The 18129-nt window shown below is 33.6% G+C and overlaps 1 protein-coding gene and 1 long non-coding RNA gene across 2 annotated transcripts; one reads left to right on the top strand and one right to left on the bottom strand.

The window, feature by feature from the left end:
- Positions 1-10287: 10287 nt before the first annotated feature.
- Positions 10288-11418, bottom strand: LOC132038356 (F-box protein At3g57590-like). Its single transcript, XM_059429033.1, has one exon. The coding sequence runs from the start codon at positions 11416-11418 to the stop codon at positions 10288-10290; it is 1131 nt and encodes a 376-aa protein (XP_059285016.1).
- Positions 11419-12665: 1247 nt separating this feature from the next.
- Positions 12666-15192, top strand: LOC132037330 (uncharacterized). Its single transcript, XR_009409839.1, has 3 exons — positions 12666-13591; positions 13949-14006; positions 15094-15192. It is a non-coding gene; the product is annotated as an uncharacterized LOC132037330 (long non-coding RNA).
- Positions 15193-18129: the final 2937 nt, after the last annotated feature.

Here is an 18129-nt window from a genome sequence, read left to right as displayed (position 1 = left end):
GTCCAAACTGCTTCTGTTTACTTTTCTTTGAGACGAGAGTCTATCGGAAATAATCTCTCTACCTTCCAAAATAGGAACAAGATTTGCTTACACGCTATGCTTCCCAGTCCTCGTCACTAAATATGTTGTTATTGTTGTTGGATAGTATATGAGGATAGTATAAATGTGACAAGTTAAAACGGATCAAATCAACGAATAAGTTATTGACACTATAGATACAAAGTTTGGTCGGAACAAAATAAGTTGCATCAAATAATAAGTCATAGCCCAATATAACCTTATCTCCCCCTCCTTTTGTAGTTTTGCTTCTTGGGAAAAAAAGTTAACTTTTGTGTTTTTTCTAAGTTCTTAAGCTTTTCGAAATTTACTTTATTCTTAATTTTAAAACTTGATTTTGTATATAGAATTTGATCTGTTGTGATCCAATAGTTTAGTAAGTCATATCAGGTTCCATTTGTTGAATCACAATCCAACTCATTTAAAATTGGGTTGGTTACTAAATAAGAAAAATGAGGAGTTAATCTAACTTAAATAATAAAAATAGCCGATGGGTGCATAATTATTGTATATGTGTATAACCATATATAATCAATATATAATTTATGTATATCGGCTAAAAAAAAATCGTATATCCAATGGGCAATTTGTGTAAAAATCCATAGTATACAGAGGTGGCAATATTAATTCATTTGAGATATTTTCACTAAGGGCCTGTTTGGAAAGCCACCCAGGTAATTGGAATTGGATGTAATTGGGTGTAATTACACAGTTTGACCTGTTTGTTTGATCAGGTAATTACACAGTTAGGTGGGAATTGGGTGTAATTGACAGGGTGTAATTACACTCTCCAATTCTCAAGGGGGGCTGAGAATTGGGTGCAATTACACCCTGTAATTACAGAGTTACTTTTTAGTTTATTTCTTTTTTATTTTATTTTATTTCTTTTTTTTTTTTTTTTTTTTAATTTATATTGTTTAATTTTTTTAATTTCTTTGCTTTTCTAATTTATTTTTCTTTGCTTTTCTAATTTATTTTTTTATTTCTATTAATTAATTAATTTTTTATTTTTACTTTTTAATTATTTTTATAAATATATTTTTCTTTATATATTATTTATATTTCATTTCCTTTCTTCTCATTCCCAACCTTTTACTTCTTGTGGTTCCATGTAATTCTCGTATTTTTTATTTTATTTATTTTATTCATTTAGCATAATGTAAAGTATTATTATTCTAATTTTGGAAACTACATCTCTTAATATTAGAAAGAATGAGTCATTAACAAACTTGGCATACAATGAGTGACGTTATTAAAGTAGAATTTTGTTGTGAATGTGGTTATAGACTTATATTTTCCCTTTCTTTTGAATTATAGGAGTATTTACTTATGTTACGTTGGAACTTACTTATGTAATGTTGGAATTTGGCATAAGAGTATTATGTTAAAAAAAATTCTTTTGGATTCTTTTGAATTTAAGTTATATTTTCGACTTTAATTTTTTTGCTTTAGTACTATTGACTTTTTATTTCACATTGCTTGTTGTTTATTTTTTACTTATAATTGATAGAATTTTTGTTAAACATTTGAATAATATTGTGGCATTATATTTATAAATATTGTTTTTTTTTAAACATCAAATCCCATGATGTTTTCACAAAAAAAGTATGCTTTTAAGTTTTATAATCAATTAAAATAAAAATATTATTAATTTGAAATTATATATCAACTATTTTTTACAATATTAGTTACAAATATATGATTATTAATTAACATATTTTCAAGAAACAATGTGTTATTAAATAGCTAATTTAATATCATTTATAAAGACACATATTTTTAAATATTAATTTTAAATTTTTTATAGTTAAGTTTTATTTTTAAATTAAACTAACTGTGTAATTACACTTGTGCAACCAAACAGCACGCTTGTAATTACACTGTAATTACATTATGACAAACAAACAGGTCATTGTAATTACAATACTGTGTAATTACTAGGCTGTGTAATTACTAGGGTAGTAATTACACCAATTCCAATTACCAGGTGGCTTTCCAAACAGACCCTAATAGTGCACCAAACACACTATGAATATTTGGGAATTACTACATGATATTGTAAATTGAATTAACCTAATGATATAAAGACATTGCTAGTGCACCAACCATATATCTTGAAAAGTGAAAAAGATGAACATTAATTTGAAAAAGAGAAGCACTTTTTCGCGTGGGTGCTCTTTAATTACTAATCAGTTTGGTAGGTGATTACAAAACCTTTCACATGGTAATTTACTTTTCATGATTGAGTGGCCGTGGAACACAACATTTATTTCTGTAACGGTTCACACGTAAAAAGCGAGTCGTACATTGCACTGCAACTCTTCCATACAGTTTTCCTGCTACTATGAAAGCTACTACTCAACTTTATTCGTATGAGAAAACTAGCTGTAATAGGTGTATTATATCAAAATGTATGATTTAAACTTCATTTCCTTATGATTTAAGTAACTTATTAATGCACGGCTCAAATATGATTGTGGCCACTGTCAGTGGGGGAGTTTGAAAATTCATACAATAAAAGTCAAAATAAATAATAGAATGTCATACAATTTGAATAATGTAATTTTTGAACTCCTTTGTCACTTTACTACAATCTCCTCTATGTCAAGAGAATTTTTATTCTATTTGTGCAATTCAATTTTTCGCCGAAGGAAATTCAATTGAATCTTTGGGTCCTTTTAGCTTAGTCCCTGGCCATTACTGCAATATAATCGATATTAAGTTAAAATACTTTTTTCAATTTAATGTCATTTAGGATCTGTTCGATCATGATTTGAAATCAGATTTAGTTGGAGTTGAAATTTTGTTTGGACCTGCAGTTTGGATCTCAAAAGTTTCACATAAACATAAAAACTCCACAATTTGTGAAAACTATCAAAACTTTTCCAACTCTTATATAATCTTTCCAAATGAGCAAACCATAGTTCATAAACAAGGCACCGAGATATTTTAATGCGGCACATTAATAAATTACGTATCTTCATGTTCCTTTTATTAATATGTAATGCTTGCAATTGCATGTTATTATTATAAAATTTTAAATACACATAATTTTACAAAGATCCATTGGTCAATGAATTGGTAATAATATCAACTAGCTATTCTTTAATATAACCTTCCCACGTGATACAGACAATCTCTTCACGTCTTGAGTCTTTTTTGCTAAATTTAAACTTATGAATTCTTTTTTGCAAAATATAAACTTATGAATCAAGTTTTAAATTTTTTAAAAATCGAAATCACTAATTTGGAATTGAAATCCTACTTTTAGCAGAATTTGAGATTTGAAATATATCATGACTTGAAATTGAAGTTGAATATTTGTTCAAATGTCATAAAAATCTAAATGTCAAATTTAAGGCCAAAGTGAATGACCAAACGCCTACTTAGAATTCATTTATGAAGGGATCCATAAGGAGAAAATATAATAAACTTAACATATATAGAAAATCATCATACTAGATATAGAAAACAAAACTGACGTCCTAGACAACACTTCGGGACAGGTTCAGAGAATAAAGGAAAGACATCAGTCGTAACATCTCTTCAAATTTGAGAGTAAAGCTCAAGTCAAACAATCAACTCTCAAAGAAGAAACAAAGACGGCTTTTGGAAAAAGAAAAGATTTAAGTTATTGCAAATGAAGGCAAAACGATTAACTTAATTAAAACAATATTATCAATATTTCTACTATTATAATCGGGGGATATCATTTCCTTATTTTCTCTTCACAATCAAACAATGTTCGATAAATCTTCATAGGTTGTAATAGCCAAGTAGAATATAGTCAATACTCAAACCTATACTGTATGTTAAGTCTGTTAACAAAAAAAATCATTCATTAAAACTTAAAATAAGGCTGAATCCATCGATAGATCTTTAAACTTATCAATAAATTTCATTTAGACATTAGATGATGATTTGTTTCAATTGAGTACCTGAACACATGATAAAGTATTTCTATTAGACATTTCGGCCCAAATTATGGAAAAGCTTCTGCGCATGTTCTCAAGCACTCATTACTAAGATAAGTTAAACATATAAAATATGCTAGCTCTATTAATTATTCACATTAGCCTCAATTGGTACAGGCTTGAGGCTTTACGGCTTATAATGAAGCTAATGCATATAATTAAAGAAGGTGACAAACTTATGTGGTTAACGTATCTATATAATGACGCTTGGAGATCGCGTAGAAGCTCTTTCAAAACATGAGTAGGAAGTGTCTAATAGGAACATCTTGCTATGTGTTGAGGCGCTCAATCAGAATAAGCCGTAGTTCTAGTGTCTAAACGAAATTTACTTGCAAATTTAAGGGGTTGTCGATGTATTCGGCCTTAAAATAATGAGTATGATTAAATAATGCACTCCAATTTGAATGCCCCAAAACATGAGTCGTGATCTCTCACATCAACCTCATATCTAGACTAGTACAAATTCCAATTCACATTGTGTAAGACCCATTAAAAGAAGAAGTGCGTTCTCTATCAAGATTTTTTCATACTCAGGGTTCGAACCCAAAATATCTAATTAAAAATGGCTGGATCCTATCCATCTTATCACAAACTATAATGTTGTTATTTTTATTTGCTTGAAGCTCTCCTCTATATTAGATATACTTCATCTAATTTATGATATCATTTGCATGTATATTATGTAATATGTTATTATTTTCACATATTGAGTTTTTGCACGCAGCAAAAGTACATATAAGAAAAAGAATCAAGTCGTGTGTTTATAAGAGATTTGGATTTGAAAATTAGGTTCGACATCCATTATACTGATTATAGCATTAATCGCGTAAAACAATGTAGGCAACAAAATACTCATAGCAATTGGCAAGCGACCAAGAAAAGAGAGAATTATCTTAACTTGTAATCCGCACTCGAATGTAAAATTCAGGACTAATAAAGAAAGATTCATATCCTCTTTTTCACTATTTGTACTCCATTAGACACGAATAAGTTGTCAACTTAAGGCTGCTCAATGAGTAGTACCGATCTTTACCTCTTTTTATGATGAAAGTATCCGGCCCAGCTGTAGGAATCTCAATTATCGTCAAATATCTGCTAATAACTTTTACCAGTGCAAGTATCATATAACAAAATTTTGGCGCTAGGGCACAAGCCCATTGGGTTAGTATCTATCTTTATCTTCCTTTCTTTTTGTCGCGGGTCAATTTCAAGGAATTGTCAAACCCTGGTAGCCAAAAAAAAAAAAAGGACTAAGACAAGGGAAAAGGGACCTGTTGAAGGGCTAATGTAGGTCAACAAGCGTGAATGATGTTGGTACTATTTTTGCCATCCTCCATGTGCCTTGTTTCAAGGCAGAACTCAAGTTCTAATTATAGTTAGGCAGAACTCAGTAGTTTTTGTCAAAATCATATATTTATATTAAAAAATTTATTTAATATAATAATATGTATACATGATTCATCCAGAATTCATTAATTAAGCTGCCTTTTCTACAATACATAACATATAAATTTAAAATTCTAAATCCGTCTATGCATATATTGGTACTAATACATCCAAGCTTAGGAAAAGGATAAAGCAGAGGAAAAGCTCGCTCCTTTCTAACGAATGCTGGCTCCTTTCTAACGATTGCTGGCCCAGACAAGATGAATATTGAATAATGAATAGTATACTCTCTCTATATATATACACACACTAGTGATGGATTAGGACCTGCACTCATGATTTCAATATGATATGCTTTAATTACTCTTTCATAACAAATTGATTTTAATATCTTCCTATGGATTTATGTCTATCTTTCAATCAATCTGCCATCATCATAGCTTTAACGACCTCTCGTAATTTTGGGGTTGACACATTCTTAAGTTAATCTTTCGATGATTTGGTGTTTTGGTTGTGGACGGGTCCAGCACCTGTATATATGTGAATTTTCCTAAAACATGTACTCCTATAATAAGAATAAATTTATCGATGTTACGTTCCGGATGTACCTCTGAGTCATTATCATGGATTTTCTAATTTATCAAGTTTTCAAAAATAAATTTATACCAATTACTACTCAGTAATTTGGATTGTGATGTTGTGAAAAAACACAATACTTTCTATAGACCCCGACCACTAAAGAACTTATTAAATGTACTAATTTTTCCATACAATTAGAATATTAGACTCCATAAATGAATCTTTCGACCAACCAGATTATTTAAGAAGGAAAAGAAGAACATAAAGAACCAATAAAAAGTAGCAGCCACCAAAAAGAAGGTTCACATGAATTCTCTAACACTACCACCAAACAGAACATCATATGCATAGACAATTAAGTAGACCAATGACTTTTAAAGGAAGCAAGTTGTTTTGATTAGGACATAACTGATGATGATGTTATATAGACTTTTATTCTACATTTCCAAAAAGCCATATTATTTTAAATTATGGCCCTCCACAAATTTAAAATGTCATGTTGCCTCTAAGGATGGCTACTTGTTCATCTGAAGGGTGCAAGGATCATAAGGAAAATAAGATAGTAAATTTGAATTTGAGCCTCAAGTGTAAAAAGGTCAATTTTCATCTTAGCATTACCTTGTGGAATGACAAAAAATTGAACATATGCAAAGCTTAACTATTAACATTTAACCCCAAGTGCACAACATTTTCCGAGAGACAAACCAGGTGGCAGACTATCTAGTAGGTTATGGAGAAACTTGAAATTTGCATAGCTTAGTTGAAGACAATATTTAGTCTTTTGGACTCTCCTCCCTCTTATACTTTCTTTCAGTTTCACAAAAACTATTTGAAATTGATATTCCGAGAATAGTTTCGATATATCATGAACCTCCTTATTTCCATTCTTTAGCATATATTACAATTTAGTGGTGCCGGTGAGAGTCACATACAATTAGTGTAGGTTCAATTCCTAAATCCCTCAATGTAATAGCTTTTTTAATGTGGAACCTTCAAAAGAAAAAAAAGAAAAAGAAAATGAAACCTTAGAAGAAAAGGCACGCAATTGAAAATTGCGCTGCCTGGGCCATGTTATGGAGCTGATTCTGTTAAAGGGCAGGCCTACTTAGAACAGCCTCGATACAAATTAGAGGGACACAGTTAGCATTTTGAGTATATATTTTGGAACTATGCTTTTGTATGTTGAAGTAGATGTCAATTTTAAGAAACAATAAGGACACTGGTCCATTAAGTGAATTGGCTGCATTTACCTAACTTTGCACTTAAATGTTTCTGGCTGCTGAAAGTCATAATGCATTAGGTGGAAGTCATAAGTTTACGCAAAGGATCTCATATTGGAATTTAGTGAGTAGACACTTTTTATATCCCATTTCTTTAGATTCTGAATTATAAGGCTTTTTTGGAATACAAAACAAATTAGTAGTAGTATAAAAGGTAAAATCATCTTGCCTCTGAATATTCTATTTCTGACTTGCAATTCTAGGCTCCATCTGACGATTCGAGGTTTTACTTGATTTTTGCTAAATTCATTTCCGTTCCTTCTTCCTTTTTTCCCCTCTACATTTTGGTTATTTTACTAGACTCTCTTTTTAAATTATTCAACATTTATTTTGGTCGCGACATATGTTGATCAGGAGATCTGTTGGAAAATGATCAGCCATGCCTGTATTCACTTGTGTGCTTCTAGTCTTAATTGAGACTAGTTATATCAACCTTTTTTGTAGCTGAATTGAGCCTATCAGTTTTTGAGTTGACTAAATCAACTGGAAAAGTATGACTGACATATAGCAAAAAGTCAGCAAGTGACTTGCACCATATGGTTGACTTAATAGAAGAATCATTACAAGTGTATGACCGGGATGTTTAACACGGCAGTGCTGATGGAACTTTGAGAACTTTGGCCTTTTATATGTGTTAATTTAGTTCTAGATTACATGTGTTTGTTCTTGCTTGCTAAAAGATTAATTTGCTGCCAAGAAGAACATACTTGTCCATTTAAAATTGATCATAGGAAGCTTCGTCAATAATAATATTAAATGGAAATTTACTCCTTTCATTTGAAAATTTCGGTCCACGTTTGAAATTGTCACCTAACACCTTTCGAATTGTCACCTGTAACTAGTTTGTATTGGTAAACTACATAAGTCTAGAAAACCTAAAGCTACAATATTCCCATTAATATTCAAAAGATATGAAGCCCTCGTTTCGTGATCGAAATTCAATGAAACGTATTTTGAAACGCGTCGGACGTTGGGCACAATGAAAAAAATGAGAGTTGATTTCATATATGATCATTGAATTTTATCCACTATATTACGGTAAAGTTGCAAAGCTATTTTTGTCACAATAGCTTAATTTTACCCACTATAATAAAAACATCACTAAATATCAGTATCCACTATAACGGTAAAATCACAAAAATAGTTTTTTTTTTACATTTAACTATTTTGAAAGAAGAAGAGGATGATAGGAAAAACAGAAGGAAGAACTAGTCCACTGACTAGTTAGAGGGAATGAAAATTTACAACATAATACAAATCACAAAAGAAGATTATTTCATATCTATACGCGTATTGCTACGATGAGGTGTTTGTGTGCAGTACCAGTGATTTCTAAAGACTTGCCCTAGGGACAGGGGAAGATCTATGATATCGAGTGTGGGTTTCCGGGAACTCAATAACCCTGTATTTATATTGACAAACCTAAAGTATTTGTTGGGAACCTGGAGTAACAAAGTATGCTCTTGATCTAGTGGTAAAAGTGGAACCTACTTAAGCTTTGATGTCCTTTTTGATAAGGCTGGGACCCTTCCAAGTAAATTCGACATATAGGGTGTGTTCAGTATTGGAATGTTTTCCAATTTTCTCATGTTCGTTTGGTTAAAAATTTTGAAAAATATTTTCTTCAAAATTGGGGAAAATGACTTCCTTAATAAAAGAGTGAAACAAGTTCAAGTTCATTCCACCAACAATCCTACCACCACCCAACCCCACCCCAACCACCAAACCCCACCCCCCACCCCCACCCACCGCCAAAAATAATTTTTTTTTGAAAAAAAAGTTTTGACATTATTTTTGATTTTTTGCACCCCCACTCCCCACCCAAACCCCGCACCCTACCCACCAACAAAAAAATTATTTTTTTTTGAAAAAAAAGTTTTGACATTTTTTTTGGTTTTTTTTGTTTTTTCCACCCCCAACCCCCACATTTTTTTGGTTTTTTCCACCTTCAACCCCCACCCCCGCCCCCGCACCCTACCCCACCCCCCCCCCCCCCCCCCCACAAAAAAATATTTTTTGGGGTAGGGGTGTAGAAACCCGCAAAAGACAATAAAAAACTTCAAAAAAAAAAATGTTAGGGTTAGGGCAGGGGGTGTTGGTGTGGTATGGGTTCCACGCAAGGGGGGAGGAGGGTGATGGGGGATGTGATCGTGTAGAAAATTCAGAAAAAAAAATTAAAAACTTCAAAAAAAATGTTGTGGGGGAGTGGGTAGGGGCAGGGGAGTGGGTGGTGTATATGGTTACGGGAGTGGATGGGCTTAGGGGCGGGGGTGCAAAAACAAAAAAATAGAAGGGGAGTGGGGGCGTAGGAGTGGGGGTGTGCGTGGGGGCGGGGCGATAGGGTTGGGTTGGAGTTGGTGAGGGTTGGGGGGGGGTGCAAAAACAAAAAAAAAAAATCAAAAGAAATTTTTTTGGATGGGGGGGGGGGGGCGTAGGTAGGTGGGTTGGAGGGGGGGGTATGGGGTTGGGTTGAAGTTGGTGAAGTTTGAATGAGTATTTTCCGGAAAACGTTTTTTATCAACCAAACGAACATGAAAAAATAAATAAGAAATTCACTTATTTTCCACTACCCAACCGAACATGAGAAAATAAGTGGAAATTCACTTATTTTCTAAAAAAACATTTTCCTCCATACCGAACACACCCATAGTTGGCAATGTTTTCTTGAAAATGTTCTGGTCTCTCTGTTGGTCAATTGCCCTGTTTCTTGAATTTTCCTCAGCACCAGCATGTTCCACTATCCATCTATAGGTTTTTAGCTATTTATAGTCGCTGAGCTTTTTCATTAGAATAGGACCATAGTGCCAAGATTGCAAAAACATCACCTCAGATAATGCAACAGGAAAAATAATAAATGTTTGATATAACAGTAAGTTGCTATTTGATGTCCTTTTCATACATAAAAAAAGTTGAACTGATAGTTACCATAACATTTTAGTAAATGCACCTGCAGGAGTGTTCTAGCAAAAAGAAAAATATGGTCAAACATTGTTTCAGGTCATTTTCAGATTCTAATTTCCTGGCAGGCCTATAGAGAAGAAGCTGTCATAGAAAAGAGCACACCACTTATATTCCACTATATTTAAACTCTGCAATTCTTTGAAACTTTTTGTATCAGTTTCATAGCAAAATAGATCACCTTTTAAGGACCTAATCAAGATGTCTCCAGTACTCTCATTATTTCTTGGTAAATAGCCAATAATATTGAAGTTAGAAGCACTCTCATGAACCTCAATACTATACTCTAGACACCATGCTTCACTCTCATGGGCCTTCAACATCCAAATATTTAGCATATGTCCATCTCTTTTATTCTGAACCAAACATAAATGTCCATTTATCTCAGACAAATGTGAAAACCCAAAGTCACTAAAGCCATTTGGACAACAGAAGGTCTTTATTTCCTCATTTTCCAAGTTCATTTCAAGAATTCTCACATGATCACTACTTAAGGTATTATCTTTTGCAAAGGCAAGCCAATAAATGAACCCGTTGATGTGGATTGGTTGATGACATGTTCCAGAATATTGTGTGCAACTCAACAAGTCTCTCCATGATCCTACTACACTTGTTTCTTCCTCTAGCTTAAGGGTTAGGATATTGAAACACAAAGATTCTTCAAAACCAGTATAGAAATCCCCATCAACATATTTCACTTTCCCCTCATATGATGCTACAATTTTGTACTCATTTGTCGAAGAGACATAGCCTAAACAAGCTCGACCAGCAAAGCCAAAAAGCATGGGCAAAGCTAGAGTCTTTTTGGTAATGGGATTGCAAATCCATATTTTTCCCAGATAGCCTGTTTGGTAAAAACATAACAAGTCTAGCCCAGAACTGCACACAAAATAGCCCGGTCCAATTTCTGCAATACTTTCATATTCATGAACCAATTCATAATTAGAGGGGTTTATTAAAGAAAGATGAACGAGTTGGGACGAGAACGAGTAATTACTTCTTGGAGAGCTGATAAGAGACAGAGTTGGCCTTTTCTTCGATTGATCGAGATGTTGTTTCTTGAAATGGGGACTGGAAATTGAATTAAGCCATTCTTTTGAGAGGCATTTGAGCTTACAAAGTTGTTTGACACCAAGTCTTGAGAATATGTCGGTCAAGAGATCCCGTGGAAGATGATCACCCATGGCTTTATTCAATTGAAGGGAATTCTTTCAGCTCCCTAATCAAACTTTTTTTCGTGGAAGAATTGTAAGATTAAATCGGTAATAGAAACAATGATTGTGTATCTGTTAACAGCAGCGGAAGCTTGTATAGCAATCACCACGAAGAAAAAATTGTCCAAATCAAACTTTAATTCACAAGGAACCAAAGTTAGTATCCGCCAAAAATAAATGTCTTTTTGTGTGTCGATACGAAAAAACCTGAGAAAATTTCCTCAATGATGATCAATTTGTGAAGTTGACTTAATTGGAGAATATGAAAGCTTGCCAGCTGAGTGGCAAAAAAAAGTCATGTGTCTTGCAATATATGGTTGACTTATAAAATAGAAGAATCATTGCAAGTGGATGTCTAACACGACATTGCTGATGAAACTTTGGCCTTTTATAAGTTAATAATTTAGTTCTATAGTTATATGTGTCATACCCCATTTTAACCGGGTCAAAGTAGAGTACAATATATTGGTGATTCCCATATTATTTAACTTAACGAGTCGCCACCTAATTATTTTAAAGGAAAATTAGGACACCTATTTTAACTAAGTAAATGCTACAAGTTAACTCTGATTAATGATCTACTTAACTAATGTGATTCTAGGTAAGGGTTCTTAGTTATCCTAAAGGGAAGGGGTAAGACATCCTTTAAGATCCGTTTAAAACAGTTAACCAACCAAACTTAGGTCAATTAAGCTTGTTGAAAAATGAGGCGGCTTGAGCATAATTGTAACTAAAAAGACATTTTATAAGTACTACATGACAAAATAATTTTATACTTAAAACTTCACTAAGTAGATAAATAGTACATGTAATAATACCTTTTGATATAATAGTATAGATTAATAAAGCAGCCCCTTGGACATTTAAATGTAAAATGTTTTTCACGGTTTTGTACTCAAAATAAAAAGCCATTCTTGGCCACAAGTGCTTAACAGATTAAAAACCAACTTAGCTATAAAGTAAAAAGTCATTTTTTCTTACCCATTGAAGAATTTTGAGGCTAAACAAGATTTTTAAAATTTAAAAGAAAGTTTAAGAGCTAGCTCCTTAATAAAATGTTAACCTTAAGCTTAACTATTGGCCCACATATAGATATCTTAAACCGGCATACCTTAAGTTAAAAAATTGCCTTGATTATTAACTAGATGTTATTCTAAATGATCAAGCAAGGTTAGATATTCAAATTACAATAAAGAAAGAAAGAAATCATCAACAAAGCCATAACACTCATAACAAACAAAAAGAAACAGGAGATATAAGCAACGAAAGTAGGCTATGGTAGAATGGCTCCCACTTTTCCCCGCCTCTGTTACACCTCGGATTTTCGCACATTAAAGTCGCATCATGAGTTAGTCAACGTAAGTTCAAAAAAGAAATTATGCTGAGGATAAGAGGGTGATTTTACTAATAAAAATGGTTACAAGAGTCTATAAATAATATTAGTAAGTGGCGGAAGATTTGGAGGGTGAATGAATCAAAGAAGCATCAGTTTCGTCAAAAGTCGGCAAGTAGGGAATACGATAACTTGTACTTTTGGGTGGAATTAGGAGTGCTCCACATGCTAAATAAGTAATGATATGAAGTATTTGAATTGTATAACGGTCTCTTGTTAAGTTTGAAAGTCAAACGAGTTGTAATACGAAAGTCGACAAAGGGCGTCGCAAATTAAGTTTGTAAATTTCACTGAAATTTGGGTCAGATGTCTCGGAGATTTTCTCTCAATATACTTGGAGTTACGGGGTGATCCACCTATCAAATCGAAGGTCTATGAGTCTAGTTTCCAGTGGATTTTACCGTTTGTCGATATGACATCGGAGTAGAGAGAAATTTGCATTTTTGTCCAAGGACGTAAACTGCCACGGGAACAGTGGACATAGTCGGTGGTCAAAGTTGTCTTTGTATATATATTCACCCCTTCCACGACTTGTCTCTTATTTTTCCTCTTCCTAAGACCTCCAAACCCTAGAATTCATCCTTAAATACTTCCCATCAAACAGAAGATAATCAAAGGGCAAATTATACAAGTGTAACACAAGGAACAAGGTAGTGATCTTGGAATTGGTAAATTCTCGCTAATTCGATTTTTGGAAGGAAACTTCATCAAGAAGCAATTTATAGTTTGGAGTGATTTGCATAGTTCGAGGTATGTTTTGATCCGTTTCTCCTCGTCTTAAGCTTTATAAGTGTTTAAACCTAAGAAAATGGAGGGAAAATCCCAGATGAATAAATTATGGTTAAAACTTGAAGCTTCCATGGACATGGCTAAATTGTTGAGCTGTTTGTGTTGAGTTTGTTGTATTGTTTGGAGTTATGATGGTATGGATTGAATCATGCTAGTAAGGAGGAGTATAAAAGTAGGTTTTTGGTAGTGTTTTACAAGAAGCTACACTACAAAAGAGCTTACAAACTCGTGCCTACAAATTGCTCGATAAAATGCCTAAATGAAGATTTTTATTGGCTATATGCTCAAAGTTGATCTCGAATTGTTCGTATCTTGTAGGAAGTCAGTTATAAAGTGTTCGAAGCTTATGAAAATGTGTATAACTCCAACCGACGAGGTATGTAGGGCTTTCTCTTCTCTTTTGTGGCATGACTAGAACTCGACGAACGTTTCATTGATACATTCATTCCGTGAAAACATAAGTCGATCATATTCTTTTACTTGAGCAGCCCTTTACTTCATACATGACTTATATTAAAGTGTCGTCCATATTTTCATGTTTCCTTGGTTATTGATTGAAACGTTTTCGTATAACTTGAGTCAGCCGTATCCTGAAATGGTTAAGCTTACCTCTCGAAATAGCTTGTATTCCTGCATCCTTATCTTTCTTGTCCCTCACTGAAAGATGACAGACCTTCCATTGATATAAGTTTCCACTAAATATTAGATGAATATGCTTTCTTGTGATTGACTAATCTTTATTTCATATATGATTGCATCAAACGCCTTTCATGCCTCCATATCTCTTTTGGCCACCGAATTAGAATGTTTCCGCTAAACTTTGATTGATCATATACCATCCGAACGGTTGGACTCTACTTCATGTGTAACTCGTACCAAGTATCTTACATGTTCTCCATGTTGTTGTCTCTTGAATTGAAAGGTAAAGAATGTAGCGACAATAACGATAGTCGGAGGGTAACGACGATAGGTCACTCTGACTCTTCTTATGATATCTCTTTTGAGGTCAGTCTTGCATTGCACTTATATATATGTATTTATTTTCATTACCGAGCCGCGCTATAGTCGGCCGGGTAGGCACTTATATGTGCACCTAGACATGTTTCTTTCTTTACCGAGCCGTGTTGTAGGCGGCCGGGTAGGCACGTAGCTGTGCATTGCCACTGATCAGTTGGGCAGAGATGATGTTATGATGATGAGCTCACCCCACAGAGGGATTTATTATTGTTATATGATATGATATATGCCTCCACAGTGAAGAATGATTTTACGAGCATGCATTTATATTTATGTCATGATTATGATCACCCTCAGTGGCCTCGTTCAGAGTTTCAGGTTGTCTCTACATCTTCTCCCAAGTTATCTGTATCTCTTATGCTTATGTTATGTTTATGCTTACTGCCTTACATACTCGGTACATCTTTCGTACTGACGCATTTTGTGCGTTGTGATCATGCCCACAGGTACGGTAGACGGATTGTTGTACCTTTCTCAGTAGGATACCAAAGTTCAGCAGGGATGTTCCCACTCCATTCTCCAGAGTTGTTGGTCAGAGTCATTAAATAGGAGCACGCATATATATATATATATATATATATATATATGCATGCTATATATATATATATATATATATATATATATATATATATATATATAGAGAGAGAGAGAGAGAGAGAGAGAGAGAGATGGCTATGGGTACGTCGGGGCCACTGCCTCGACCAGTTGATGCATATTAGTGCTCTTAGAGGCTTATAGACTATCAGTCAGTGTACAGGTATTGTGTTTGGCCTTGCTGGGCTTCTAACTAGTTGTCTTTCTTGGTTGTGGCATTGTTGGCCTTTATAATACATATATGTGTTGTTGGGCCTTTTCTGCTTGCAGGTTATGATATACTTCTTACTATTGTTATTCAGCGGCCTCGTCGGCCTATGATTCACGTTACAGAGTTTAGATATCACAGTCGGTTCGCTCAGCCCTTCGGGTGCCGGCCACACCCCCCAAGGTTGGGGTGTGACAGCCTCCCCCTTCATTTTTGACTCGAGAAGCAAATAAAGAGGATTGATGAAGAAATGCTGATTTCGAGTCTAGAGGCGACAAATATTAAGTCTCAATGCGAGACTGCTTGCGGCGGTGAGAGTCTTTTTATGAAGACTCCATGTTGCTCCCAATGTGTACTTGTAAAAGAAGGAAAAATAAAATTAGCGGCCATTCTTAATTGCTAACATAAGGCATATACATGTTGTTTGAAACACGCTAACACACAATCCAGCAAAATTCTTAAATGACTTAACTAAATTATTTTCTTACCAAGTCATGCACTTTTAGAGCACAGAACATTTAAAGCAAAGTCCCTTAATCAGTGAACATTTTGATAGCTAATTTTGATGCTATATTTTTTCCTATAGCTATTAGGACATTGCTCACAGAGATACCACAAGATAATGATATTAAAACAAAATAACTCCTTACATTCATGCTGTATGTTATTAATGCAAGCAGATAATAGCATATCATAAAGACTCCTTTGACAGAACTTCAGCTTAAAACAGATTCATGAAGAAAGTACTTAATCTCGGAGATTTCAACAAAACGAAGCATAACTGCTAAAGTTCATGATATCGAAACATCCCTTATGTACAAAAGGACATGGACAAAATCCTTTTTTTTTTTTTTTTATAAACTCAAAGATGAACATACTTTCAAGAAGTTTCTGCAACACCACAAAAAGAAGTTGACACCTCAAGCGTGATAACACGGGATCCATGTTCATGAAACATTAGACTAGGTGAAACCGCAAGCATTTAAGGGAGATTCCTACAATATGTAGAATATAAAACACATGCTTATGAACATTGCATATTTTACCCAACGCATCCTTAAATTTGTATTTCTAATCACATGTGGGAATGACATTTTTGACGGAAAATTAACCATGGGTTTCAGACGCTAAAAAATACTTGTTAATAGTGTAAAAACCAGATTACATTCAGATTTTACATCCTGGCTATGGATTAAACAAATGAGATTAAAAAGAAATAGACTGACCTTTTTTGAGTGCAGTGAACTGGGGTGCGGGGTCTCAAATCCGACAGATTCCGACCTCCCTCACAAATAAAACGGCACGATTAAAGCCAAGTAAGTCTCCTCCACGGCGAAAAGTGGATAGAGATCTGAGAAGGAAAAAAGAGTGATTTATAAAGCTAGTATTTTGAAAAAATAATTAGTATTGAACAGGGTATTTTGAGAAGTTTAGAGGGGAGAGGCGGCCAAAAACCTTGTCCCCAAATGGCTGCAATAGCTTGGTATTTATAGGTGCAACTAAGGTTAAGGTTTTAAAGTTTTTGAGCGGGATTTGAATTTGAAACGGTAATGTTACCATTCTGCTCGTTCAACAGTGAGAGTGGTCTGTCATGGGAGAACAAAGAAAGAAAAAATTAGAAGATTTGGTAAGCTTTTGAGGAAATAGCGTGTGGAGGAGAAGAAAGAGACACTTTGGTCTCTGAAAGTCAACAAGTTCTTTTTCTGAAAATATCACTTCTTCACGTGAAGATAGAGGAATTGATGATATTTCGTCTCAATACATTTAATAAAGGGCACAAAGATAATTTTCCTTTGATGGAATAGTCTAGAACCGGATTGAACCTGAGCTTTATTGAGCTTCTTGATAACTTAGCTGATGGATTGGGTCTACTACAAAGGGGTAGCTATTTGTAGATTGGGCTGATGAATTTTGGTTTTCAGGTTTCCGAAATTTCAAAGTTTTGCACTTTGTTTAGACTTCTTTTCTTCTTTTGAATTTCTTTTAGCTTCATAGCTGAATGAAAGACGCTCTTTAGTTAATTATTTATTAACGCGTGCTAAAATATTACTTAATATAAAAAATATATTTATTAGTACTCAAATAAAAAATATTTATAAAGTTTAAAAGTAAGTAAATGTTATCGTTTAATTACATATAATAAATGTAATGCCCTTTTGCGAAAGACGATTAAAATGTTAAAGCGACATCATGATTATGATACAGAAATGACGATAATAATAACAACAACAACAATAATAATAATAATAATAATAATAATAATAATAATAATAATAATAATAGTAGTAGTAGTATTTAGTAGTACTAATAATAATAATGATAATAATAATAATAATATTAGGAGTAGTAGTAGTAATAGTACTACTACTACTACTACTAATAATAATAATAATAGCGATAATAACTAGTAAAAATGGTAAAAGCTAAGATATTTGATTTATTACCAATTTAGAAGCTCGACAAGAAGAATGAATCGGAAGAAAGGCGAGTCAAAAAAAAGATGTCAATATATTTTTATTTTGTTCTTTCTAGGCAAAAGATGCATTTGCTTTTAGGGAAACATACATGAATTTTCAAAAAAATTCTGAGTCCCTGATGGAGATTGTTGATAGAGCATTGTCAAAAATGAGAGTCCCAGTAAGATACTTAAACATCACCAAGCCCTCAGAGCACCGCATAG

This window comes from Lycium ferocissimum, chromosome 11 (genome assembly GCF_029784015.1).
Source record: "Lycium ferocissimum isolate CSIRO_LF1 chromosome 11, AGI_CSIRO_Lferr_CH_V1, whole genome shotgun sequence".
NCBI lineage: Eukaryota > Viridiplantae > Streptophyta > Magnoliopsida > Solanales > Solanaceae > Lycium > Lycium ferocissimum.
This window is presented reverse-complemented; position numbering and strand designations above follow the sequence as displayed.